Source organism: Astatotilapia calliptera, chromosome 1 (assembly GCF_900246225.1).
Source record: "Astatotilapia calliptera chromosome 1, fAstCal1.2, whole genome shotgun sequence".
Lineage (NCBI taxonomy): Eukaryota > Metazoa > Chordata > Actinopteri > Cichliformes > Cichlidae > Astatotilapia > Astatotilapia calliptera.
Window position 1 is genome coordinate 12,261,169 of NC_039302.1, and position 27,586 is coordinate 12,288,754.

A 27,586-nucleotide genomic window follows, 5' to 3' on the forward strand; every position below is an offset into this window, starting at 1 on the left:
TGGTTAGAGGAGAGTTTTCTAACATGCAAAAATGGGTAGCAAAAATAATTTAGAAAAACAACAGCACCCTGAACATCACACCATTAAAGTATCATATATACAGTGGTTTAAAAAAAAGTGTTTTCCCTCTTCCTGATTTCCTAGTGTTTTTCGTATTTGTCCCTCTTACATGTTTCAGATCATGAAAAGGAAGGTTGGAGTCCTGTTACATCTGGCATAAAACTAACACAGCATTTTAGAAAAGGAACAACGTATAAATATGATGACGTGATAAAAATGAAATGATCTGATAAAATATGCCAGGGACATGCTGGGAGGAGGCACCGGAGCAGAGCCAGGACACACTGGAGAGATAATATCTCTCGGCTGGCCTGGGAACGCCTTGATGTTTCCCCAGACAAGCTGGAGGAGGTGGCTGGGGAGATGGAGGTCTGGGCTTCTCTGCTTGGGCTGCTGCCCCCAAAACCCAGCCCCGGATAAGCGGAAGAAGATGGATGGATGATAAAAATGAAATGATCTGGTAAAATATGGTGGTGGCAGTTTGGTTGTCTGTGGTTGATCTGCTGCCTCAGGACCTGGAAGACCTGCTGTGGCAAATGGAAGCAGGAATTCTGGCTTTCTACCAAAATGTCTGACCATCTCTTCGTAACCTCAAGCTGAAGCACACTTGGGTTGTGCAGCAGGACAATGATCCCAAACACACCAGCAAGTCCATCTCTGAATTTCTTAGGAAAAACTAAATAAAGATGTTGGAGTGGCCTAGTCAAATCACCTTTTGTGTTTACTTGTGTTATGTTTGTCTAATATTTAAATCTCTTTGATGATCTGAAACATTTAAGTGTGACAAACATACAAAAATAGGAAATCAGGAAGGGGCGATCACTTTTTCACACCAATGTACATAACCTTGTAATTTTTGTTTAGGTAATCATCACACAATAAGTTGAGGTTTGGTTGTTTATTCACATTCATGTCCTCAGATCATGAACTGTGTACCAGACAGGTAATGAGAGTCTTTCCAGATGTTGGTCTCTCCATAGTTGGTGGTTCTCCTCTTACACTGGCTACATCGCCTGTACTCTGCAAGCTTATCAACCAGGAGGAGACCAGCAGACCTAACCACAGGGAGACAGAATTATTATGAGCTGTATTTTGAATGATGGACATGTTCAAGTTGAGACTGTGAGGGAAAAAAAAAATCAGAGAAACTAGTGCATGTGTCCATTCGCTACCATTTTCCAGAATTTATTTTCCAGTCTGGGTGCAACATAATTAAAGGAGAAACAGTTAAAGCTCAAAGTGTGAAAAGAAATGTAAAGGAGAATATGTGACATCTATTTTTTTCTATTGTAGAGATTTGTGATTTGCATGTGGAATGATTATTTGATTTAGAGTTCTCTAGCATGTCGAGACTATCTCTCCACACCGTTACGTATTCCATATGTACAGGGTACGACCCCCCTTGGTCGTGGCGCGTGGATATTTCTTTAAGGCACTCCGGCACGCCCGGCTACGCCCCACAGCATACGTATAAAACAGCTGTGCAGACGTGACACCGGTGATTGTTTGATCGGAACGCGTCTCCGAGTGGCCTCACGGTGGAGAGATAGTCTCTCACTAAGAGAACCAAGGTTACACCGTAACCGTACGATCTTTCAGAACTGATGTGAAAGTTTGTGCTTGTAGTAAATAACAGAGGAGTAGCACCCAACTCCACAGTTCCCCCTCAATACAAAAAATCCTAACTTTTACTCGATTCGTGCTATAATGTAATTCTCTGCCTCATCCCTTACCAGAATATATTTGACTCCACTTCACAAATTCTGAAGATTCACAAAGTGATTAATATTTTCCATCATTTGTTACTTTGACCGATTGCCTAATCTTGAAGAAGCTTAATTTATTGAACTTGCTATGAAAATGACCCAGTATGTCTGGATACTAGGGTATCTGAGTCATGCCATGTACACAGATACATTGAGGAAAGCTTTCAGATTTTAACCTGCCTTCAGATACGAACCTTCCTGCAGTTTTTGAGCTCTAACATTTCCAAAAACCTGATTGCCTAATAACAGTTTTATGAAATATTTTGGCCACCAGCATAAATATTATTTATTTAAATCAATGGCAGGGGAGCAGGGAGCCATAATCGACTCTGGGTGCCATCACGTATAGAGGTCTCAGGCTTCTGTCACCCGAGAATGAATTTCTTGGTTTTAGGAGGATATGTGCTGTTCATCTGAATATACTGAAGTAATTTCATAACCTGCAGGACCAAATGTATTATGTGCTGATACATAAAACCTTAGAATTGAAAGAAGGTGCACTTTCTTTCTCATATGTGTATCATGCATCAGACATCAACTTTAATATATTTGTGTATTTAGTGAAAAAGATATAAAAGACTGGAAGAAATAGACAACAGACATAGATTTAATGACTATCTGGCAAACAAAGAGGAGCATCAAGCAGCTAAAGAGGCAAATATGTCCCCCAGGAGGCAGTAAGACTCAAAAATAGGGCTAAAAAAAGAGTAAATTTTGGACTCTGATTCATTAGAGGTCCAGAGGCTCTTAGAAGATCAGTGTCAGTAATTACATCATGGATCAAAGAGATGCTGTATTTTACTAACTATAAAAGTTAGTGTGATCCTGCCCCCGCACACCTCCGAAAGCGCCTCTCGTCTTCCTCTTGCTGGTATTTGTGCTTCACACTGCGACTCCAGTCTTGCTCTAGTGACTTGCTGATGTCCTGCATCTTCTCAAAGCGTTTGATACGATCGTGCATTAGCCTGGACAGAAACGAAACCACGAGAAGAAGAAAGTACGTTTCACAGTTATTATGTCTTCTTTTTCCTTACATGTTCTTTTTGGTCCATTTCTTTTATTTGCCTTTACTTACTCCATTTTATTGCGTCTCAACATCTCCTTTTCCTTCTCCAGCTGTGCCTGTTGGTTGTGCAGTTCTTTCGTTCTCTTGGTGGCAGCACTAAAATTTACCTGGAAGATCTGTCAGTGTGAAACGCATCACACGTCGCAGTTTTAATACAACAATGGACCGAATACGCACAGAGCAAGTATGACTAATGTTGTTGCAGTATGATAAGGCTAACAGTGAAATGTTAAACTGTTATGGAGGGATGGTGACCTTCTGCGCCCTTTCGCGGCTTTCTGCTTTGCACGCTGCTGTCTCACGGCGGCTGAACGTGGAGCTGTCAGGGTGGTAATCTGGAGGTTCTGCGCGCTTCTTTTCAGACATCTAAGGGCAAATTAACAGTCTGATTTTAGATTTTAGACTGAATGCAGATGGTCACATGACAAAAACGTGAAAACTACTTTTCTGGACAGTTTCCCTACATTCTCCCTTTGCGTTTTGCGTGCTGTGTTTAGAGGTCCAAAAGCCTCACCCGTGAGTTTTTGTAACTTTTTTTTGTAACCGTTTATGGACTATGGAAAATTTTTTTAATATGGTACATTAGTTTCATACCGATAATTGCTTGCGCTGAATTCATTCCAAATTCGCTACCAAGACTATGCGACTGACAGTGTTGGGGAGTAACGGAATACATGTACCGCCGTTACGTATTTAAAATACAAAATATGAGTAACTGTATTCCGTTACAGTTACCGTTTAATAAGGTGGTATTTAGAATACAGTTACTTTGTTGAAATAAATGGATTACACGGCGGTACTTTCCTGTTTCATATTGTTGCGGGTCAGGACTGTTTGGGTTTTGTTTGACAGCTGTTCTGTTGTTCCAGGCGGCAGCATTACGGTTGCCATGGTTACAGGGTGACGCTCTCTCTGCGTGTTTCCTGGGTGAGAGAGCGCCTTGTTGTTGTTGTTGTGCTAAGCTAATAGGGAGAATGCTACAGGTATAGCTCTAAAGAACGTAGCCTCATGGGCAGTGTAGTCCGTGCTGTAGGGAGAATGGACTGCCATACCCGTTATGTGTTTGTGAGCGAGGGAGGGAGAAAAAGGAAAAGTACGAGCTGTCATTGAGCAGAAACGGGAGCTGGAAGCATGTAAATATAATAATAACCACTTCAGCCAAGAAGAGTGTCTGACGAGCCCAGCTGTAAGTAAGCTGTTAAGACTCGACTGTACACCGTGTTCGTGTTTTCCTCCGAAACAATAAGTTCCGTTGGAGCAGCCTTTCAACGCCTCTCTCTGTCTCTGGCTAACAAAGTTGACCCAGACAACAAAGTAAAGCTAGTTTTCAGCTACAAGCCCGACACGAACCCGACGTATTAGCCAGAGGTCCCTTTACTACAGTTCGGAGCCGCGGACCGTCAGTAACAGTAATAAATCACAGCAATAGTACATTCACGTAGTTGTAAACAGCATATATTAAGTAATTCAAAGTATTCAGAATACGTTACTCTCATCGAGTAACGTAACGGAATATGTTACAGAATACATTTTGGGGCATGTATTCTGTAATCTGTAATGGAATACATTTTAAAAGTAACCTTCCCAACACTGGCGACTGAACACAATTCTTAGCAAGAATTTGTGCCTTTGTGTCAAGTTTGAAAGTAACTTTGACTTGCCTGGGTGTCCAGAGCACTCTTGTATTGCTTAGCCTTTTCCCGTTTACGTTGGAGTTGCTGGGCTTGCTGCAAAGCTACTCTAAATCACACAGGTAAACATTACATGATGTATTTGTGATCACAACATATGATTATTTGAAACATCTGGCTTGTGGCACCTTTACACACCCCTTAATCAGATGTAGCTGGTCTAAACACTCCGTGACACGACGTTCCTGTTCTTCTTGAGCCTTGAATTTCTGTCGTCTGTCTATTTGAATCTGAAGCTCGTTCATGTAACGATGCTGCTGGATACTCCTGGGAGGCGTGAGTGGCCGAGCCAGGAAGATGAAGGAATTCTACAGAAAACCCAGAGTGTGGTCTAAATTTTAATACTGTGCTTTGCTTGATGGATATTGCTTACATGATCGAAATAAATTACATTTTATAAATGAGTCATGACGTCATCTGGTTAAAATCGCTAGTCACTGTTCACTGAGTCATTTCACATGAAACTTGAACAGTAACTGCGAATCACCAAAACTGTGATGTAAATGGTTATGGGAGTGTGGGAATAATCACAGTTTTCATTTATCTTACAGAATTCACAGGAAGCTGAGTCAGCTCCTTCGCTGACATTTGCAGGTTGAATGAAGCCACCTGTTCTTTCAGTTTCACCTTCCAGAAAAAGCAAAACAAAAAAGCCTTATCAGAAAGTCCATAATGAAAAGAAAAACAACAAAACAGAATAATAATAAAAACATTATAAGCAAAGCATATCAAACTCACCAAATTAACTTAAGATGACTTTTTGGATTCCTAAATATATCGTTAGCAACATTGTGATATGTTGTGTGTGTGTGTGTGTGTGTGTGTGTGTGTGTGTGTGTGTGTGTGTGTGTGTGTGTGTGTGTGTGTGTGTGTGTGTGATTCTTCTTAATTTTTCTTATTTGTTGTTCTTAAACAACAGTTCTCCATTATTTCTGAGTATGTAATTGTCTGCTTTTTCACTCATTTTTAGTCAGCCCTTGTGCCTAACCATTATCAGAGCAATGTTTTGTCATTTGCTGAGTCCCTTACCACTGACCTTTGAATCGTTCAAGCATTAATCTATGAAAATACCAAAGAAAACAGGCATAAAATAGTGCTTGGGCAATGAAAAGGCTGGTTATAAGCTAACAGTATGCTAGCTGCACAGCTGGCTAGTCCTTCATGGGGATCACACCAACACACATAGAGACAAGCAACCGCTGTCAGTCATATATCAAGAGTTCCCTCTCATAAACAGTATAACTAAATTCTTGCATAACAGTTTACGTCATGTGTCACAGTTCAATAAAGTTACGTTCACTTCAAAGAAGGTTTCATTAACACCAGTAAGCAACAGCTAACAGCAGCAAAAACAGCTGCAGTTACTGACGGTTCAACATGTCCTCAACATTTCATCTCAGTATGGCTGTCATTGATCAGAAACAGTGTGGGATCATCTTGACAGAGACGAGAACAAAAGCCAGCCAAGATCCAAAGGAGAATGTTGAGTGTTCTTCAGGAAGACTAGAGACTTCTTACAGAAATGACAACAAAGCTTGTTTACGAGAGTTCAAGCTGTGGGGAATAGAGAATAAATGTGGTCAATTGATCAAATATTGACTTTTAAGCTTGTTAGATTTGTATAAACTCTGTTTTTGCCTTATGTACTGTATTTTCATGTTTGTTTGTGCATGTGTCAATGAATCAGGCATAGTAACAATCCATTATTTACACATCAAACAGAACCAGAGTTGCATAGTGATAAACTGGTCCAGTGCAGCTCTCTTTTCACTCTGTTTATTCTTGGTAACTTTTGAGGGAATATCCTCTTAGAAATGATAATATCCAACTATGTGTTATTATTATTACAAATTAATTGTCTCTGTCTAAACAGGTAGTATTTTTAAAATAATAAAATCTACTGCCTGAAAACGATGTCATGTGAGTAGTGAAAGTGGATGAAAACAATAAGGTTACTAACAGGAAAAAACACCAAAGCAGAAGCAGAAGTGTATCTAGAACAGTCATGGTGAGACAGTGCTAAAGTTCATGATTACACAAATGCAGTGTCATGTGCACATACTTGCATAATGTACAGTGGGGCAAAAAAGTATTTAGTCAGCCACCGATTGTGCAAGTTCCCCCACTTAAAATGATGACAGAGGTCAGTAATTTGCACCAGAGGTACACTTCAACTGTGAGAGACAGAATGTGAAAAAAAAAATCCATGAATTCACATGGTAGGATTTGTAAAGAATTTATTCGTAAATCAGGGTGGAAAATAAGTATTTGGTCACCTCAAACAATGAAAATCTCTGGCTCTCACAGACCTGTAACGTCTTCTGTAAGAAGCTTTTCTGTCCCCCACTCGTTACCTGTATGAATGGCACCTGTTTGAACTCATCATCTGTATAAAAGACACCTGTCCACAGCCTCAAACAGTCAGACTCCAAACTCCGCCATGGCCAAGACCAAAGAGCTTTGGAAGGACACCAGGAAAAGTATTGTAGACCTGCACCAGACTGGGAAGAGTGAATCTACAATAGGCAAGCAGCTTGGTGTGAAAAAATCAACTGTGGGAGCAATCATCAGAAAATGGAAGACATACAAGACCACTGATAATCTCCCTCGATCTGGGGCTCCACGCAAGATCTCATCCCGTGGGGTCAAAATGATCATGAGAACGGTGAGCAAAGATCCCAGAACCACACGGGGGGACCTGGTGAATGACCTGCAGAGAGCTGGGACCAAAGTAACAAAGGTCACCATCAGTAACACACTTCAACGGCAGGGAATCAAATCCCGCAGTGCCAGACGTGTTCCGCTGCTGAAGCCAGTGCATGTCCAGGCCCGTCTGAAGTTTGCCAGAGAGCACATGGATGATACAGCAGAGGATTGGGAGAATGTCATGTGGTCAGATGAAACCAAAGTAGAACTTTTTGGTATAAACTCAACTCGTCGTGTTTGGAGGAAGAAGAATACTGAGTTGCATCCCAAGAACACCATACCTACTGTGAAGCATGGGGGTGGAAACATCATGCTATGGGGCTGTTTTTCTGCCAAGGGGACAGGACGACTGATCCGTGTTAAGGACAGAATGAATGGGGCCATGTATCGTGAGATTTTGAGTCAAAACCTCCTTCCATCAGTGAGAACTTTGAAGATGAAACGAGGCTGGGTCTTCCAACATGACAATGATCCCAAACACACCGCCCGGGCAACAAAGGAGTGGCTCCGTAAGAAGCATTTGAAAACTAATCAAACTAGTTTTCAAATAGTTTGATTAGTCTAGAAATCAGTCTCGATAATAGGAAAATACATACAGCATGGAGACTTAATTTGGGTATTTTAAATAGGGATGAACATGTTAAGAAAATTAAAGAAGATATAAAAATGTATATAGAAGACAATGATACCGGAGATGTGAGCCCAACTATACTTTGGGATGCATTAAAGGCAGTCTTAAGGGGAAAACTCATAGCCCTAACAGCAGCACACAAAAAAAGCGCGACTGGCCCTATATAAAAATTTGATAGAAAAACTTAAACATCTGGAGAGGGAACATAAACTACTTAAAAATCCTGAAATTCTAGAAGAAATATCAGACATCAGAAACCAAATTGATGAATTACTAAAAGAAGAAGTAGAAAAAAAGGCTAGGTATATGCAACAAACCTATTACGAATCAGGGCCCAAAGCAACTAAAATACTTGCCAGTAGACTGCGTAAAAAGCAGAGATCAAGGATTATTGATAAAGTAAGAAATTTGGATAGTAACAAATTATACTATATGCCTAATGAGATAGAAAATGAATTTAAAAAATATTACACGAGACTGTATTCACAACCGGCAGCCGCAGACCTTGAGACAATAAAAAATTTTCTTGACCCGCTGGATCTGCCCTCCATAGGAGATACCCAAAACAAGTTACTGATTTCACAGATTTCAGATAAGGAACTAGATACAGTTATTGCCGAACAAAAAACAAATAAAGCCCCAGGAAGCGATGGCTTTCAGGCTGAATTTTACAAAGTTTTCAAAGAAGAACTCAAGCCACTTCTTCTATCTTGCTTCAACTGGACTCTGAATCAGGGAATAGCGCCACCATCATGGGGAGAAGCTATTATAACAATCTTACCCAAAGAAGGAAAAAACAAAGAATACTGCAAGAATTATAGACCCATTTCCCTCCTAAATAACGACTATAAATTGTACGCTTCGATCATTAGCAAAAGACTCCAAAAATTTGTACCAGATCTGATAGAAGTGGATCAAACTGGATTCATCAAGGGACGTCAGGCACAGGACAATATAAGGAGAGTCCTTCACATTATTGACAATGCAGAAAAAACGAATATCAGTACTGTGTTAATTAGCTTAGATCAAGAAAAGGCATTTGATAGCGTAAGCTGGCTCTTCCTATTTGGAGTATTGGAAAAATTCGGGTTTAAGGACAGCTCAATACAATGTATAAGGACAATCTATAATCAACCTACAGCTAGAATCAAGGTGAATGGCAGTCTGACAGATAGAATTCGGCTATATAGAGGTACAAAACAGGGCTGTGTCTTGTCACCAATTCTTTTTGCTTTATATGTTGAGCCACTAGCACAAGCAGTGCGACAACATTCAAAGTTGGAGGGGGTATCCCTTGCTGGACAAAAACACCTTATTGGATTGTTTGCTGATGACGTTATTATTTTTCTACGAAACCCTGACAAGTGCTTCCCAATTTTGATGCAACTATTCCATACCTTTGAATACTTATCAGGCTATAAAATTAATGTATCCAAAACACAAATTCTATCATTCAATTATATACCCTCCCAAAAGATCAGAGACGAATACAAATTAAATTGGCACTCGAACAACATGAAATATTTGGGCGTAACCTTGACAAAATCATTATCAGATATGGCGGACATAAACTATAATCAGGTGGAGGGCAACATTAGAAAAGATCTAGAACGGTGGTCGGCAACACCTACAAACTTCTACTCAAGAATCCAAATAATAAAGATGAATGTTCTCCCAAGACTGTTATACATGTTTCAGTCACTCCCACTTCCTATAGCTCAAAAAAAATTCAAAATATGGGACAAGATGATATCAAGGTTTATTTGGGGTGGGAAGAAGCCCAGAATAAGACTAACAACACTGCAACTCCCGAAGCGCAAGGGAGGGATGGCCTTGCCGAACCTAAGGGAATACTTCTATGCAGCCCAACTCAGACCACTTGCTGGTTGGTGTAGACCAGAATATGAGGCAAGATGGAAGGAAATTGAGAAAGAAATCGAGGGAAACAACATTCAGATTTTTATCTCTGACAAACATTTAATGACAAAGAATAAAAGTGGAATGAATCAAATTGTGAAATTTACATTAGACATATGGCACACAGTAATAGAAAAATGTCAGTTAAAAGAACAATTATTTATACTCAGATGGTTTAGACATGATAAAAATTTCAAGGCAGGACAATTGGACCAAACATTCAAACAGTGGGAACTAAAAGGGATTACAGCAGTTTGTACCCTTATGAAAAACGGAGGACTAATGAGTTTCCAACAACTAAAAAACAAATACAAATTGGAAAATAGAGATTTCTTTAGATATTTGCAAGTTAGGGACTACTACGCAAAACAAATAAAATCTGACTGGCTTGGGAAACCACTGGGGGTTGTCGGAAAAGTAAAAGATTGCTATGAACATAAACAATTTAAAACTATTTCCACCTTCTATAGGTCATTAGAAGAAAATAGACAAGATTCAACACTCTATATTAAAAAGAAATGGGAAGTTGAACTGACCATAAAAATAACAGAGAAAGAATGGCTCAATATGTGTGAATTGCAACACAGTACAACTAATTCGCCGTTGTGGAGGGAATTTTGTTGGAAAAATTTGACACGTTTTTTCATTACACCCAAAATAAAAAGCAAACTGACCTCAAGTTTACAAAATTGTTGGAGATTGTGTGGAGAAATGGAAGCGGATCATTCTCATGTATTCTGGAAATGCATTAAAATTAAAAAGTATTGGGAAGACTTAAAAATGAATATGGATAATATTTTGAGTTATACATTCCCAAATACTTGCCAAGTGATGTATCTAGGAAACATAAAAGAATACATACAAAAAGAGGACGTGTATTTAGTCAAAATAATTCTGGCCGCAACAAAAAAAGCAATTACAAAGAAGTGGTTACATCCAGATCCTCCCACCCAGCGGGATTGGATCAGTATTGTAGAGGATATCTCAGAGATGGAAAAAATAACACTCAACATTAGACTGATGGGAGGTAAATACGACAGACTATGGAGGAAGTGGAAAACATTCAGAAGTGACACAAATGAAATAACATAATAGGTTTTCTTTTTTTTTCTGCAATGTGATAAATGGAGAAAGATATGTAAACTCCAGACTCTATGTTTGTTTATATGTATGTCTGTTTGTTATTTTCTTTACTGTATGTCCACAATGATAAAATAACCTAATAAAAATCAAAGTAAAAAAAATAAAAATAAAAAGAAGCATTTGAAAGTCCTGGAGTGGCCTAGCCAGTCTCCAGACCTCAACCCCATAGAAAATCTGTGGCGGAAGTTGAAAGTCCGTGTTGCTCGGCGACAGCCCCAAAACATCACTGCTCTCGAGAAGATCTCCATGGAGGAATGGGCCAAAATACCATCTACTGTGTGTGCAAACCTGGTAAAGACCTATAGTAAACGTTTGACCTCTGTTATTGCCAACAAAGGTTATGTTACAAAGTATTGAGTTGTATTTTTGTTATTGACCAAATACTTATTTTCCACCCTGATTTACGAATAAATTCTTTACAAATCCTACCATGTGGATTCATGGATTTTTTTTTTTCACATTCTGTCTCTCACAGTTGAAGTGTACCTCTGGTGCAAATTACTGACCTCTGTCATCATTTTAGGTGGGGGAACTTGCACAATCGGTGGCTGACTAAATACTTTTTTGCCCCACTGTAGCTATTTTCCATTTTCCTATCAAAATATAAAGGAATGAGAAGTGGTTAGAGAATTCTAGTGAATTTTTTCCAAAGGTACGACTGACGTTTTAACTTGTTGTGACATGTAACAGCGGCATAACATGACAAGTTTCAGCTCTCACATCCCATTTTTTGAATGGAGACATGGTTTTGTTTTTGACCACAAACAATGGTTCCTAAGATACTCTCAAGTGAACTACAACTTTAAAAAAAAGTCACAATATAGAAAAGAGAATATCTATTTCTTTAAGCATATTAAAAACTTTAAATGACCTGGGACACTCTTAAAATAAAGGACTGCACTGATCAACTCATGTATGTCTATAAGTGCTGTATTCAGTACTGGTAGTGTATTGGTTTTGCATTAGTTAGATCCCATGTGTTGTTAATTGTATGTGTAGCAGAATAAAGACAGTACTGCCGAGTCTGGTTATGTGCTCATATGATTGACAGTGTGACTGAGCTTTGTGACTTGAGACTTTGTGGCCTGACCGAACCAACGCCATGTTTTCAGTCATCGTGATGATGCTATGTCCATTATTTGGGTGACGCTTCAGTGCAGATTATATTGTCTTACTGAACCGTTGCATGTGTTGCTGAGAAATTAAATGTTTCTCAGAGGATGATCACTAGTGTCTTTGGTCAAGTTTTACCTCTGGGAAAAGATCAAGTTAATGGATGTAAATGTTGCTTTATGGCAGTTGAAGTGTACACGTGCTCCCACCTGTTCTTCCTCCATGTACTGCTCATCCCTCTCTTGTTGTTTAAGAAATAGGAGTTTCTCCAGTGCTCTCTCATCTGCCTGCTGCTGTCTCCTCAGATACACTGGGACATTTCTTTGGGTCCACTGCATACACTGGTAGCACAGCTCCTATAGTCATAAGGAATCAAGCAAGTGACTGATACTGCACAGTGTACACTAAGCTTGCTAGCAAACCCTTATTTACACATCCAGCAGAAACCAGGGAAACACTGGAGCCTTGTTTGAAAGACTAGTCTAATGTAACCATGTAAGGACGATCTGATTTCCTCGTGTCAGCATTGTTCCCACATCATCATAATTAATGTTGTTCCAGGTTCAACATTGCAAGTGACCAATCACCTTCTTGTGACGTCATTCTTTTGCGACTTCGAAATACCCGCCTTCGAGTATTTCGAAATACAAGTGAAGAAGCTAAATCACCTGCACCAGGGTAAACCTCCGCCTACCCTGCTCCTGCTATACAGGTGAAAATAGAGCAACAGAACCGTTGAGTCTTTGATTTTATCTATTTTCCGCTGTGTTTCACTTGCATTTATTTGAAAGACTGAGTGTAAACACAATAAAATATTTTATTTTATGTGCTGGAATGTGCAGAAAATAGGTTTAAATGTTAAACAAATATCTTCCAGTCAGAGAATGTTGCATATAATTTAATTTTTGCTTGATGCCTAAAGTTAAAAGATTAAAACTAATAAAACAAGTTTTAAAAAGAGACTTTTCCATTTGATTACATATTATATGATGGATTATGCAGAAAAAGTAGAATTGGACTGAAAGATCTATCGCTTTATCACCTATTCAGGTTGTAAATCGTGTTTTTAAAAAGTAACTAAGTAATTAATTACTCTTTAAAATAAGTAATCAGCAAAGTAACAGGATTACCTTTTGGGGGAAGTAATCAGTAATTAGTTACTGATTACTTTTTTCAAGTAACTTGACCAACACTGGTGGAAAGTCATGGCTAGGAGAAAGGAGCTCAGTGATGACCTCTGGCTGCACATTGTGGCTGTTTACAAGTCAGGAAAGAGCTACAAGGCCATGTTTTCAAGTTCCAGTGGTTACAGTGGAAAGTATTATTAAAAAATACAAGATGTTCCGCACTGTGGAAAATCTTAGAGGATGTGGTCAGAAGCCAAAAGTAACACCTGTGCTGGCCAGGAGGATAGTGAGAGAGGTGAAAAAGAATCCAAGGATAACCACCAAGGCCATCCTGGTGAGTCTGGGCTCTGCTGGTGGCAATTCCTCAAGGCAGACAGTCCAACAGATACTGCACACTGCTGGGTTTCATGGATGCAGACCAAGGAGGACACCACTTCTCCAGATAAGGCACACAAAAACTTGCTTGGCCTTTGCAAATGCTCATCTGGATAAAGAAGAAGACTTCTGGTCAGATGAAACGAAAACGGAATTGTTTGGTCACGATGATGTTTCCTTCATTTGGGGTAAAAAATAAAAAAGAGAAGCCTTCAACCCAAAGAACACCATCCCCACTGTCGAACATGGTGGTGGGAACCTAATGGGGGTCATTTTTCAGCCAATGGACCAGATGACCTAATCACAGTAAATGACCACATACCCAATGGGTGGTGTGACTACAATAACCTAACTCTCAACACCAGGAAAACCAAGGAAGTGGTCATGGACTTCAGCAAGATAAAAACTGCACCCTGGACTCCAATGCCAGCACTAGATATTCCTCAATAGCAAGGGCAATCATAAAAGACCGCCTCCATCCTAACCACCATCTACTCAACACCCTGCCCTCTGGAAAAAGGTTCAGATCCATTAGTTGCAAAACCAACAGACTAAAGAACAGCTTCTTCCCGGAACATAAATACAAACTGAGAGTTTCTTACAATTATTCTGTTGATGCTACTTGCTATTTATTATTATTACTATTTGTGTGTGTGTGTGCATTTGTGAGTTTCCTTTTGTTTCCGTACAATATTCTGCTCCTCCTGTGCAATATTTCGGCAGATGTGCAATCCATCCATCTTCTTCCGCTTTATCCGGGGCCGGGTCACAGAGGCAGCAGCCTTAGCAGAGCAGCCCAGATCTCCCTCTCCCCAGCCACCTCCTCTAGCTTATCCAGGGAAACACCAAGAGATGTGCAGTCTCCATCCCTTAATCTCCATAGCCCTTCCACCCTTATTTATTATTAACAATATTTTATTATGAGGTCTACATCGTGTACATAGTGTTCCTACATCGTCTGTTCTGTGAGACGTCGAAAGAGAGGTAAGCGAGCCGGCGTACTCGTGCGTTTGAGGAAACGCGGACTGAGAACGGCCCTTCCTGGGATCTTCCTTTCTAATGTTCGCTCACTCTGGAATAAGATAGACGAACTGGCCCTGATGAGAAGCATGAACAAAGACTTTGCCTCCTCCTGTGTCTTATGTTTTACGGAGTCGTGGCTCAGTGAGGACATCCCGGACTGCGCGCTCAAGCTGGAGGGCTTTCATCTGCTGCGCGCGGACCGGCAGGCCGCTCTCTCCGGTAAAACCAAAGGTGGAGGTGTCTGCTTCTACATCAATAGTGGCTGGTGCACAGATGTAACAGTGATTGCTCAGCACTGCTCTCCCTCTCTGGAATATCTTTTTATTCACTGCAAACCGTTTTATTCTCCGCGGGAGTTTGCTTCATTCATCCTGGCCGCTGTTTACATCCCGCCAGACGCAGATGCGCAGGCAGCTCAGTGCGCACTCGCGGAGCAGATTCTCCACACGGAGCGGACATTCCCGGACTCTCTCATCATTGCTCTTGGGGACTTTAACAAAGCCAATCTGAGCCATGAGCTTCCAAAATATAAGCAGCATATTAAATGCCCGACCAGAGAGGAGAGAACATTAGACCACTGTTACAGTACGATCAGCGGGGCCTATCGCGCGGTGCCCCGCGCTTCACTCGGACTTTCTGACCACGTCATGATCCACCTAATCCCCGCGTACAGACAGAGGCTGAAGCTCTCCAAACCTGTCGTGAGGACCAAAAAACTGTGGAGCAACGAGGCTGTGGAGGAGCTTCGCACGTGTTTGGAGTCTACAGACTGGGACACAATGAAGGCTGCTTCTAACAGCTTGGACGAGTTTACGGACACTGTCACCTCCTATATCCACTTCTGTGAGGACAGCATTGTGCCATCACGCACCAGGGTGAGTTATAACAATGACAAACCCTGGTTTACTCCTAAACTCAAAAAGCTGTGGCTGGAAAAGAGTAAGGCGTTCAGAAGCGGAGACAGGGACTGCTACAGAGAGGCCAAGTACAGGTTCACTAAAGAAGTGGACATTGCCAAACATCAGCACTCTGAGAAGATGCAGCAGCAGATCTCAGAGAATGACTCGGCCTCTGTGTGGAAAGGTTTTAGGAATATAACAAACTACAAGCCTAAAACCCCCCACTCCACTGATGACTTGCTCTTAGCCAACACCCTCAACGACTTCTACTGTCGTTTTGACGAGCCATCAAGCAGCCTTCACACCTTCAACGACCCCAACAATAGAGGCACTTTGGACACTAATTCCCCCACCTCTCCCCCCTCCATAGAGCCATCACCACCTTCAAACTGTTCACCTGCAACACCCGCCCCCTCACCCCACACAAAAGAGGATTTCACACCACCTCCTCCGACCACAACTCTTCATATTCATGAAGCAGATGTGAGGAAGCAGTTTAGGAGTCTGAATGCTCGGAAAGCTCCCGGCCCAGACGGTGTGTCTCCTGCCACCCTCAGACACTGTGCAAACGAGCTGGCCCCAGTGTTTTCTGGCATCTTCAACTCCTCACTGCAGGCATGTCATGTGCCTGCCTGCTTCAAGTCCTCTACCATAATCCCTGTCCCCAAGAAACCTAGGATCACTGGACTAAATGACTACAGACCCGTGGCTCTGACATCTGTGGTCATGAAGTCTTTTGAGCGCCTAGTTCTCTCCCATCTCAAGACCCTCACGGCCCCCCTCCTGGACCCCCTGCAGTTTGCATATAGAGCCAACAGGTCTGTAGACGACGCCATCAACATGGCCCTACACTTCATCCTGCAGCATCTGGACTCCCCAGGAACCTACGCCAGGATCCTGTTTGTGGACTTCAGCTCTGCCTTCAACACCATCCTTCCAGACCATCTCCGAGGCAAGCTTTCCCAGATGAATGTGCCTGATCCCATCTGCCGGTGGATCACTGACTTCCTGACGGACAGGAAGCAGCACGTGAGGCTGGGAAAGAATGTCTCGGACTCCCGGACCATCAGCACCGGCTCCCCTCAGGGCTGTGTTCTTTCTCCTCTGCTCTTCTCCCTGTACACCAACTGCTGCACCTCCACCCACCAGTCTGTCAAGCTAATCAAGTTCGCAGACGACACCACCGTCATTGGGCTCATCTCGGACGGGGACGAGTCTGCCTACAGGAGGGAGGTTGAACGTCTGGTGTCTTGGTGCAGCCACAACAACCTGGTGCTGAATGCCCAGAAGACAGTGGAGATTATTGTGGACTTCAGGAAGCACACAGCCCCACTCCCCCCCATCATCCTGACTGACACCCCCATCACCTCTGTGGACTCATTCCGCTTCCTGGGTACCACCATCACCCAGGACCTGAAGTGGGAGCCCACCATCACCTCCGTCATCAAGAAAGCCCAGCAGAGGATGTACTTCCTGAGGCAGCTGAAGAAATTCAACCTGCCAACACGGACGATGATGCAATTCTACACTGCAATCATCAAGTCCATCCTCACCTCCTCCATCACCGTGTGGTACGCTGGAGCCACTATCAGGGACAAACAGAGACTGCAGCGTGTTGTGCGCTCTGCTGAGAAGGTGATTGGCTGCAGACTCCCATCTCTGCAGGACCTGTACACCTCCAGGACACTGCGGCGTGCAGCCCGGATCTCAGCTGACCCTTCTCACCCTGGACACAGTCTGTTTGACCTGCTCCCCTCAGGCAGGAGGCTCCGGTCCATTCGCACCAGAACCTCTCGCCATAAGAACAGTTTCTTCCCCTCTGCTGTTGGACACATGAACAATAACCACATGATTGTCCCCGCCACTAACACATGACCCTACGCTGTGTCACTGCATCATTCCATGTTTGGCACTGATCACCACCTGCACTCATGTATATATATCTTTCTACGTAGCACTCTTAATTCTTATTCTCATGTATATATCTCATGTATATCTCATGCACATATCTTTCTTTCTACATAGCACTTTAATTCTTATTGTCTGCACTGAAGCACCGCAGCAATTTCCTAATGTTGTAAACCTCAACATCTGGCAATAAACCCATTCTGATTCTGATTCTGATTCTTCTTTCTTGTTTTCTTTACTTTCACAACTTTGTGGTCTTGCTTCCAAATTTCAGTGTGCAGACCAAGCCTTTGATTGATGTAATAGCCAATAAAGGCATTTCTATTGATTATTGAGAAGGGAATGAATAATTCTGGACATGACACTTTTTGCTCAAATGTAAATAAAAGCTGAGAAATATTTTTTCACAATGATGCCTCTTGTACATCGTCTTATTATCTTTTGGGAGATGCCTGTGTCATTTCCAGTAAAAAACAAACAAACCCTTTAATAAAAGTAACTTTAAGTCAACATTTACCAGGGGCATGCTGCCTGAAAAGAGGATGAATAATATCCATTGGCTTACCAAGATAAGAAAAACATCTGAAGCAGAAAGATAAAATTATACAGTGCACTAGTGTTGTCAAGTTGAGACAGTGCTGAAGTGTATGTTTACATGAAAGCAGCTACACATGCACATACTTGCCTGCCTAGAGCAGTTCACAGAGTGCTCTTTTAGTTTAGGCAGGGCTTCATGGGGTGACTTGGTGGTGGCGGACCTGAAAGTAGAACCATATACTTTACTGTGTACTGCACACAGCCGACAATGAATTCTTTGTAAGTATGTGGTTTTGTCATTTGATATTAACCACTGTGGGTTCCTTGTTAAAAGGAATTTCTAATTAAAATAGTAAACTTTTTTATGAAAGCTTTCATCCTGGTTAATATGTTTGCAATCCACATTACTGCCAAGGCACATTATTGAAGTACTTGATGATGGAAAAGTAAAAAAAATAAAATAACATCAAAATAAACAGCAGTGGTGCATTTAAAATGACACATAATTAACCATATCTACAATTTATAAATTACAGGTTTTAAAGTTGCCTTCCGGTGGATTTAGGATCGTATATCATGATAAATCTTTCACCTTTACAATTTAGCCAGATTACAGGTTTGTGCGTGGAAGGTAGCTGTGCATCATTAATAGACAAGTATACATCCCCAGGGCAGAGACAATATGTGCCAACATACACCAACACTGAGTGCTCATCTCTCATGTACTCATCAACCTGTAAACTGACACGCACCGTGAAGAGAGAGAGATAGAGAGAGAGAGAGAGAGAGAGAGAGAGTGTGTGTGTGTGCGTGTCTGGGCCTGTCTGTGTTTTTGTATCACTGTGTACAGGGTACCTGTCTCTACCCTCCACAGGGGGTTTTGGATGTAGTTTCTCAGTCTTCAGAATGACAGTTTTCACCTTTGCAGGATGCAATGTCTGGTGGGAATCAGGTTCTCTAAACTGGGGAATTTCTGTAGAGACACACAACACTGTGAGCAGGTTCAGTGCCATGGGTTCAGTTACCTATCTATTCCTTGTTATCAAAGACGTGTTCATTGGTAGAAAATTTTAGGTCGCTCTATATAGTGTCAGAAAAAGCTGTGGGTGCAACCACTTTATCTTCAAGTGTAACATATACAATATGCTCATTGGCGTTCTTAAAGAAAATCAGCCAACAAAATAAATTTCCCTTTCACTTCAGTTCAGCTTGTTCTAAAACTGGAAAAGAAGAAAACAAGTCAGTATAACCACAGACTAATAGTTTTCCTGCATAATATCTTCTTTCTTTTATTTTTCAATACCAAACTGTCATAAAACACATAGGTACATATAGAAGTAATAATCTTTTCCTGTTTTCCTGCATAATATCACCATAAAATCACAATCCTGCAGGCAGTTTGACAGATTTAACAAACAAGACACTACATTTTGCTGCCGATAGTATTTTGGATTTTTCCATCTAAAGCTAAAGCAATCATATGCATGCTCAATGCCATTTATTTTTAATACCATTTAATCTATTTCTGCTTCTATAGTTACTGCAGCTCCAGCTCATCCTGACTGTGGGAAAAGAATTTTGTTTTTTCTCTGTTGTTAAGCCGTTTAGAACAACCTGTATTTGATTCAGTGCACTGTCAAATCCCAGCTCAGCACAGAATTGTTAGGCTTGTGCAAAAGGCTCATTCACCTCCTCCGTTCCTTGGGTCTGGAGCTGATGACAAGCGCCATCCATTTTCATCTCTGGCTTTGTTGCCTGGCTGAAGACAGCGGACAGCTTGCAGGGTGACAGGGTTTGCAGTATGATGGTTTTCAAACCTGGATAGTTCACTGGGCTTTAAAGAAGTAGTGCTCCCAGGTCTCTGCGGGGAAGAAATACCAGAGTACATGTATAATGCATTAATTTTACACTGTAAAACTGAAAAACAAACATTTTAGCTTACCTTGTTAATGGCTAAAGGCAACATACCGGTTCCATCCATGGCATTAATAAAAGCTCTATTAAATTTCATCTGGACCTTTAAATTGATGAGAGATTAGTTAATTTTCAAGAAAAAAAAGTTGTAATGATTTCACATAATAAGAAATACTATGAACAACCACCTTGTTGTTCTTAAAGGAACCTTTGAAGAGCAGCAGCAGAGTCTCCCTAACGCATCCCTCAGACGGTTCTCAACTGAATGGAGTAAGGTAAGCGACCCATGTTGTAGGTGACGTCAGACGCCGGAGAATTGGCGGGAAAAAAGCAAATGGTAGCAGAGAGTTTAACAAAGGTTTTTCAAGCTTCAGTATTACCAAATATACTAATCAATTGTCATATAACTAACAACATCTGTTTTATCATCTCTAACACCCTGGAGGACAACGGGGAGAGTTTAGACACTCTCCAAGATTACATCGACCGCTGTTTTCAAGATTTAGTAATGAAGAAGGCCCAGAGTGCATCCTCCCCGGCCAAAATTGAGACGCCGTCATCGAAGAGATGTCGCCCGGCAGACTCCCCCGGTACAACATTGCCTGCCGGCAAAGACATCGCAGACATCCTGGAGTCAATCGACAAGCGATTGTCCAGTTTCGATGCGAGGCTGTCCCTGGTGGAGATTTTACACCGGGAATTTAAATCTCTGAGAGAATCCCTGGAATTCAGCCAGCAGCAGGTGGAAACGCTTGCCGCTGAAAATACCACGCTACGGGAGTCGGTCAAATCTCTCACCGATAACGTGACCCAGCTAAACATTGAAAATAAAAAAATAAAAGAGTCCGTTATCGATCTACAAGCCCGTAGCATGAGAGATAATCTTGTGTTTTCTGGTATTCCAGAATCTGCCGGAGAGGACGCGGAGGCAACGGTGAAAAGCTTCATCAAAACCCACGTGAAGCTGCCGGAGGACACCGTAAAGAACATCGACTTCGATAGAGTACATCGCTTGGGGGGCGTGAGGTCGCGGACCGGGAGACCACGGCCTATTGTGGCCAAATTCGGTCAATTCAAACAGAAGGAACAGGTGAAGAGTCGCGGCAGAGAGCTGAAAGGAACGGACTTCAGCGTGAACGACCAGTTCCCCAAAGAGATCCTGGAACGACGCAAGGTCCTGTTCCCAGTTCGACGTAGCTTCATCCAGAAAGGCTCCCGTGCTGTCATCGCCGTAGACCGGCTATACGTGGACGGACAGCTCTACCGCGACCCCGGCACCACACCGTGGTTATATTGACTGCACTCCAGATAAGAACCGCTACACTCTTTTCTTATTCATTCACACTTTCTCCTTTAACATCTGCTTCTGTTCTATGGGAAGCAGGGAAAGCTGTGATGAGAGGTAAAATAATTTCTTTCTCATCACACAAAAAGAAAGAAGAAAACAAAAATATTCAGGAATTAGAAAAAACCATCAAATCACTAGAAGAAGCCTACGCGTCCCACCAAGATCAGGAAACATTGAACAAAATACGCAAGACAAAACTAGAATTAAATGAAACTATTAATAAAAAAACACAATTCCTTATACAAAGACTACGCTTGCAGAATTTTGAACACAGTAACAAATCAGGTCGATTTCTAGCCAACCAGTTAAAAATAAATAAAGAAAAAACAACTATATGTGCTGCTAAAGATTTATCGGGGAACACAATATATGACCCTGGAAGAATAAACAACATTTTTAGGGATTTCTATGAAACTTTATACTCACCACAAATAAACCCATCTAAAAATGAAATTGATCTGTTTCTTGACAACGTAACTCTTCCAAAATTACTAGACAGTCAAGCAATGGAACTGGATTCGCCACTGACGCCAAGTGAACTCCAGGAAGCCCTGATAAGCATGCCCAATAATAAGGCTCCAGGTCCAGACGGCTTCCCTGCAGAATTCTACAAAGAATTCTGGACAATTCTGGCACCAGTATTCCACGGAATGTTGCAGGAAATCGAGGAAAAGGGCAGACTACCACCAAATATGAATTCTGCCAACATTAGTCTCCTGCTAAAACCAGGCAAAGACCCTTTATTTCCCTCAAGCTATCGTCCAATTTCTCTTTTAAATGTGGACCTTAAAATAATCTGCAAAGCTCTCTCAAAGAGATTGGAGAAAATAACCCCCCTCTTAATTCATCCTGACCAAACTGGTTTAATAAAAGGTCGGCACTCCTCAACAAACACTCGTAGATTACTTAATTTAATAGACTACTCATACAATAAAAACATCAAAACCATAATATTATCTCTAGATGCAGAAAAAGCATTTGACAGAGTTAACTGGAAATTTTTATTCGCAACTTTACACAAATTTGGTTTTGGAAACTCTTTCATAAACTGGATAAGAATATTATACAATTCCCCAACAGCTCGTATCAGAACAAATGACCAGACATCCTCCAGCTTCTGTCTCCTGAGGGGCACCAGACAGGGATGCCCACTCTCCCCTTCACTTTTTGCAATTTTTATCGAACCTCTAGCAGCAGCATTTAGACAGGCTACAACAATTAAGGGCATAAAATGTAAGAACATAGAACATAAAATCAGTCTCTATGCGGATGATGTGTTGCTTTTTCTGCAAAACACACAAACCAACCTCTCTGAGGTAATTACTCTAATAAACTGGTTTTCAAGAGTTTCAGATTATTCAATTAACTGGCCAAAATCTACAGTTCTCCCCATTAACTGCTCCTTCCATAATTCTTCCTCTGCCCCACTGCAATCCGGAAATATTAAATATTTAGGTATTAATATCTCTCCTAAGCTTTCAGACTTAACTAAACTAAACCACATCCCACTTCTAAAGAAAGTAGAAGGCGATCTGACTAGATGGAAATCTTTACCCATATCACTCATGGGAAGGGTCGCCACTATAAAAATGATGATCTTGCCAAAAATAAATTACTTATTTTTGATGATCCCTAACAAACCATCACAAGATTGGTTCAGATCTCTGGATTCATATATTTCCAAATTCCTTTGGAAAGATAAACCCCCGCGTATCAGCTTAAAAACGCTACAAAGAACCAAGGATAGAGGAGGATTAGATCTGCCTAATTTTCACCAATACTTCTTAGCCAACAGGCTTCAGTTCATCTCAGAATGGTCAAAACATACCTTCTTAGATGAGCCCTGGCTAGATGTTGAACAGGCACTATGCAAGGATCTAGAGATTTCAGACCTACCATTTATTAGCTCAAACATCAAAAGACATGAATGCTTTAAAAGTATCAACATCAGCTCTTCTCTGACAGCATGGTGGGAGTTTCTAAAAATAACGGAGTGTTCATTAATCCCATGCAAACGTACACCTATCTGGAATAACCCTGACATATTACAAAACAATAATATGATTAATTTCCCAGAATGGAGTTGTAAAGGAATTAAATACTTAGAACATATATTAGAGGGAACAGAATTTATTCCATTTGACAGACTAGTTGCACAATATGGGATCAACAAGAAAAGATTTTTAGAATATCAACAAATAAAATCTTTAGTAAAAAAGAAATGTAACCTCAGTCAAGTTGAATTACAAACACCACCAAGTGCGGCACATTTCCTTACTCTTAAATCACCCAAATTATTATCTAAAATATACAGAACACTTTCTAAATTAGATGAATCAATATCCCTTCCTATTGCAAAGTGGGAAGCAGATTTATCAGTCAGTTTAGACCAAAACTTCTGGTCTCAGGTATGCTTAAAAACCTTTAAATTAATTAAAAATCCCAGTCTGCAATTAATACAATACAAAATACTACATAGAGTGCACTATACAGGTCATCGGATGTTCAAGATGGGCTTTACATCTTCCAACAACTGCTCACACTGTCAAGGCAATACACCGGACAATTACATTCACGCTCTTTGGTTCTGTCCACCAGTGCAGAAGTTTTGGCGCGAGATATGTGAAGACTTATCAAAGTGTCTGAAATGTAACATTCCAACTTCCCCCTTAGTGTGTTTGTTGGGCAGCTTAGATAATGTCACTTCAGAAAAGAATATCGCCCATATGGTTTTCACTGCCCTATGCATAGCCAAGAAAACTGTCCTCATGAACTGGAAAAATAAAAACAATCTTAATTCTAACCAATATAGAAATTATCTATTAGATTACATTAGTCTTGATACAGCCTCTGCCACCACATCAGATCAATTGCTCTGGGCTCCTTTGATCAGCTCCATCACCTAGTGGGGGTGGGGGGTCATAGTTTGGTCCCGCCTTCACTGTTGTGATTGGTGTGGGGGTAGGGACAGGCTTAGGGCGTCGGGGGGGTTCCCCGGAGGCATCTTCCTTGGGGAGCTCAACCCGGGGTAGCGGTCATGTCCGGTTGGGGGCTCTTTTGGCTCTCGGGTGACTGTTTCCTCGTGGCTGCGTGCAGCGGGGCTAGGGGAGGGTCTGTGCTGACGGACGTGGGTTACTGACCTGGTAGCCTGGCTGGCCCTGGGTGGGTCCGGGATGGGCGTGAGGTTCTGGGGGCGCTCCGTCTCTGGGCTGGGGCCCTGGCCGGGCCTCGGGGCCTTGGGTCCTGGTTTGTGTGTTGCTGGGGTTGTGGGCGGGTGGGTGCATGGGGGCCCATCCCTGGCGCAGGGTGCCGCCGGTGCGTCGAGCCACCTGGGGGGCTCTTCAACTGGTGGGGGAGATTGTCACACCTAGCAGGAGCTTTCCTCTCCCCAGGAACTCTCTGCAGGAGGGGGAGATACAGGAGAGGTGGAGGAAGATCTCAGCCTGGGCGTCTATTGTCTCATGTAGTCTGGAAGATGAGTGGATGGTGGGGTGGGTGCAGTTTTCTCTGTGGTGGGGTTGGGTGGACTGTCCCGGGCTCTGTGGGGCCGGGGGGCGCTGCTGCGCTGGGCCCCGGTCTGGATGGGCCTGGGCCCCCTTTCCCTGGTGGGTCGCGGAGTATGGGGGTGCCTACTGGGGTCAGCGGGGGAGCTGGCCCCAGGGAGGGGTCACTTGCCCCTCCCTTCCTTCCCTCCCCATCTCCAGCTGCCTCCCTCCTCCCGCTCCACCACAACCACCCACACATGCAGGGCCTTGGAGTAGGGGTAGGTCACCAGGGTGCAGAGGAGGCTACCCCCCCCTCTGTCCCCTTCTGGCTGCCTCTGCCTCAATTTTATCCCACAACTTAGACATTCACATTACTCACACTCTCATTACACATACATATAGGATCTTGGGGGTGGGCACGATACACGGAGTCCAAATTACCATCAGGGTGTACACCTCACCCCTGGCGTCGTTGCCCACCTCTCAATTTTGAATACACGTAGACACTGAGGGCTAGCAGGAGGGACTATGCGCTTACCTGCTGCTCTCTGGCAGGTAGCTCTATGCCCTCCTGGGTTTTAATTGCACCTTAGAACACACATGCATCAACACTACAATGAGCGGGTGGAGGGAGGTCTGGAGTCTTCTCTCACCCCCGTTCTCTGCGGCCTGCTGGAGCGGGGGGGCTGGGAGGAGGAGTTGACCGTCCGACTGCGGTCTGGAGTGTGGGGCCTCCCTGCTGCTGCGGAGTCGGGGCGGTCTGCCTCTCCCCACCGCAGGGAAAAGGGTAACATCACCTGGGTCTGGGTGCAGATACCCCCTCCAGGGGCAAGGGTACCTAGACCCGGTTTGTAGAGTACGCTTGGGGAGTGTGATCGGGTGTACAGCGTCTCTTTATGTCTGTCTCCACGTTGGTTGAGTGTGGAGTAAGTGCATATGAGAGCATGAGGGTGGGAATGGATGTTTGTGTCTGTGTGTGCCTGTATGTCTGTGTCTATATGTCAGGTTGGGTATCAGACGCCACCTCTCTGGGGACATCTCAGGCCCTCCAAGGTTTGGAGGCCTATCTCCACCCACCACCACTTCCCCTGCCAGTGGCGGACTCCCTCAGGTGTCGGTGCGTTGGTGGTTCTTTGTGTCTGGGGGTGGGCATCCGGGTACACACCGGCTCACTCCTTGGCGGCCGCTTATCGGGGCCTGGAGCCTGGGGCTCGCTCGGGCCACTTCGGAGGTGGGGTGCCCCCGGCCTCTCGGCCTGGGGCTCGGTCACTCAGGCACAGCTGGCTGCCGGCAGAGCTCACGGGCGCGTCACTGCAACTCCCCCTGGCTTCTGCTCCGCGGCTGCTGAGTGAGCCCTCATCTGGGACTCTCCTCAGCTCTTACTGGGACAGTGGCGCGGCTGCCCCTCTGTTGGTCTTCCTTGGTCTCTTGTGTTCTGGGGGCCTCTGGATGTCTGGAGTTTTGATCTCCTCCATACCTGCTTCATACCCTGGAGGACGGGGCTGTGGCTCCCCACACTCCCTAGCAGATCGTTACATGGAGAAACCTTTGGAATGCAAGCATGCTGATCCACACAGGTATGCACACAGGTGTACACACGGGTATTCACAGACGCAGACTACAGCTTTCTATGAGAGCAGCTGCTCATCTCACTGAGTTAAAACACAACTAACCCTGACACGCAAAATCAGTGGCCACACTGATAATGTGCTCAATTCATTTCAATGGGCAAAAGAAATTGCATAAAAAATGTAATATCTCAAAAAGTATAGAAGTTATGAGCACCAAGAGATATAGCCAGCATAAGCAGAAAGGGCAGATTTTTTTAAAGTTTGAATGGCAAAAATCGCATAAAAACTGTGGGGCCAGTTAAGGGCCAAAAAACGTACGGAAGCAACAAGAACTAGAAAAAGTTGCATTTCCTGTGAAAATGCAGTGTGAATGCCGTGTATTGGAATCTGAAAACAGCAGAAGGAGAAATATCTTCTGAAAAAACGTAGTGTTTGCTGAAAACTGCTGCATTTGAAAAGGTACACTGAACAGTGTCAATAAAGCACAGTGAGAGCAAATGGAGAAGATGTGTGACAGCCACAGGTAGGATTCAAACCTGCACCACCGTGTCTCACGGCGGCTGCTCATCTCACTGAGCCAAACTAGCTCTCATCCCAAAGAGAGATATGATGAGAGAATAAATGTTCAGTTTGTGCTGGAAAGAGGTGAAAAGGCTGAACTTTCTGCTGAAAACAGATGAAAAAGCTGAAATGGATATTAGAAAATTTGCTAAAATAATTAAACATTGCAGAATTTTAATAAATTGGCAGAAATATTGACCAGGCTGCACAACCTGAAGTTCCGTCAGCTTGAAGTATTTGCGGAAAACATGTTGTCATGGGCGAGATTCGAACCTGGGCCTCACGCTCTGAGAATGATTGTTCATCTCACTGAGTGATCACATTTGTAATGTGGTTCATACATCAAAATGGGCCAAAAAATGGCATAAAAAGCTTAATATCTCAAAAAGGATAGCCGTTATGAGCACCAAAAGATATAGGAGGGATTAGCAGAAAGAGCAGAGGAAACATATTATATTAATCTGTCACATTAAAAGCTGCGGATGCGTAATCCTCCTTTGTCTGTTTTAAATCACTGTCCTAAGCAAAGCTCACTGGAGCACTGCTAATAGCTTCAAATACAAACCAAGCATAGTACATATTTGTGAAAAAAAGAAATAAAAGAACACTTACAGTGTGCTGTGATAACAATGCAAGATACATGATCAACAGTATAAAGAGAGGTTCAAGTTTGAGTTATGTAAAATATATGAATATATATCTAAATAATGGATTATGCCAGTCTATGCACCCATATAAAGTGCAA

General features: G+C 42.6%; 1 protein-coding gene across 1 annotated transcript; it reads right to left on the minus strand.

Annotated features, from left to right (window-relative positions):
- Positions 1–926: 926 nt before the first annotated feature.
- On the minus strand, positions 927–27,483 carry LOC113020504 (coiled-coil domain-containing protein 81). Its single transcript, XM_026164541.1, has 13 exons — positions 27,454–27,483; positions 19,905–19,979; positions 19,652–19,823; positions 18,818–18,935; positions 18,081–18,183; positions 12,303–12,449; positions 5,142–5,210; positions 4,722–4,891; positions 4,554–4,632; positions 3,148–3,258; positions 2,902–3,008; positions 2,666–2,791; positions 927–1,115 (listed from the first exon to the last, which is right to left on the minus strand). Exons 1-13 carry the CDS (start codon positions 27,481–27,483, stop codon positions 977–979), a joined length of 1,446 nt encoding a protein of 481 aa, XP_026020326.1. The 3' UTR covers positions 927–976.
- Between the last annotated feature and the right edge of the window lie 103 nt (positions 27,484–27,586).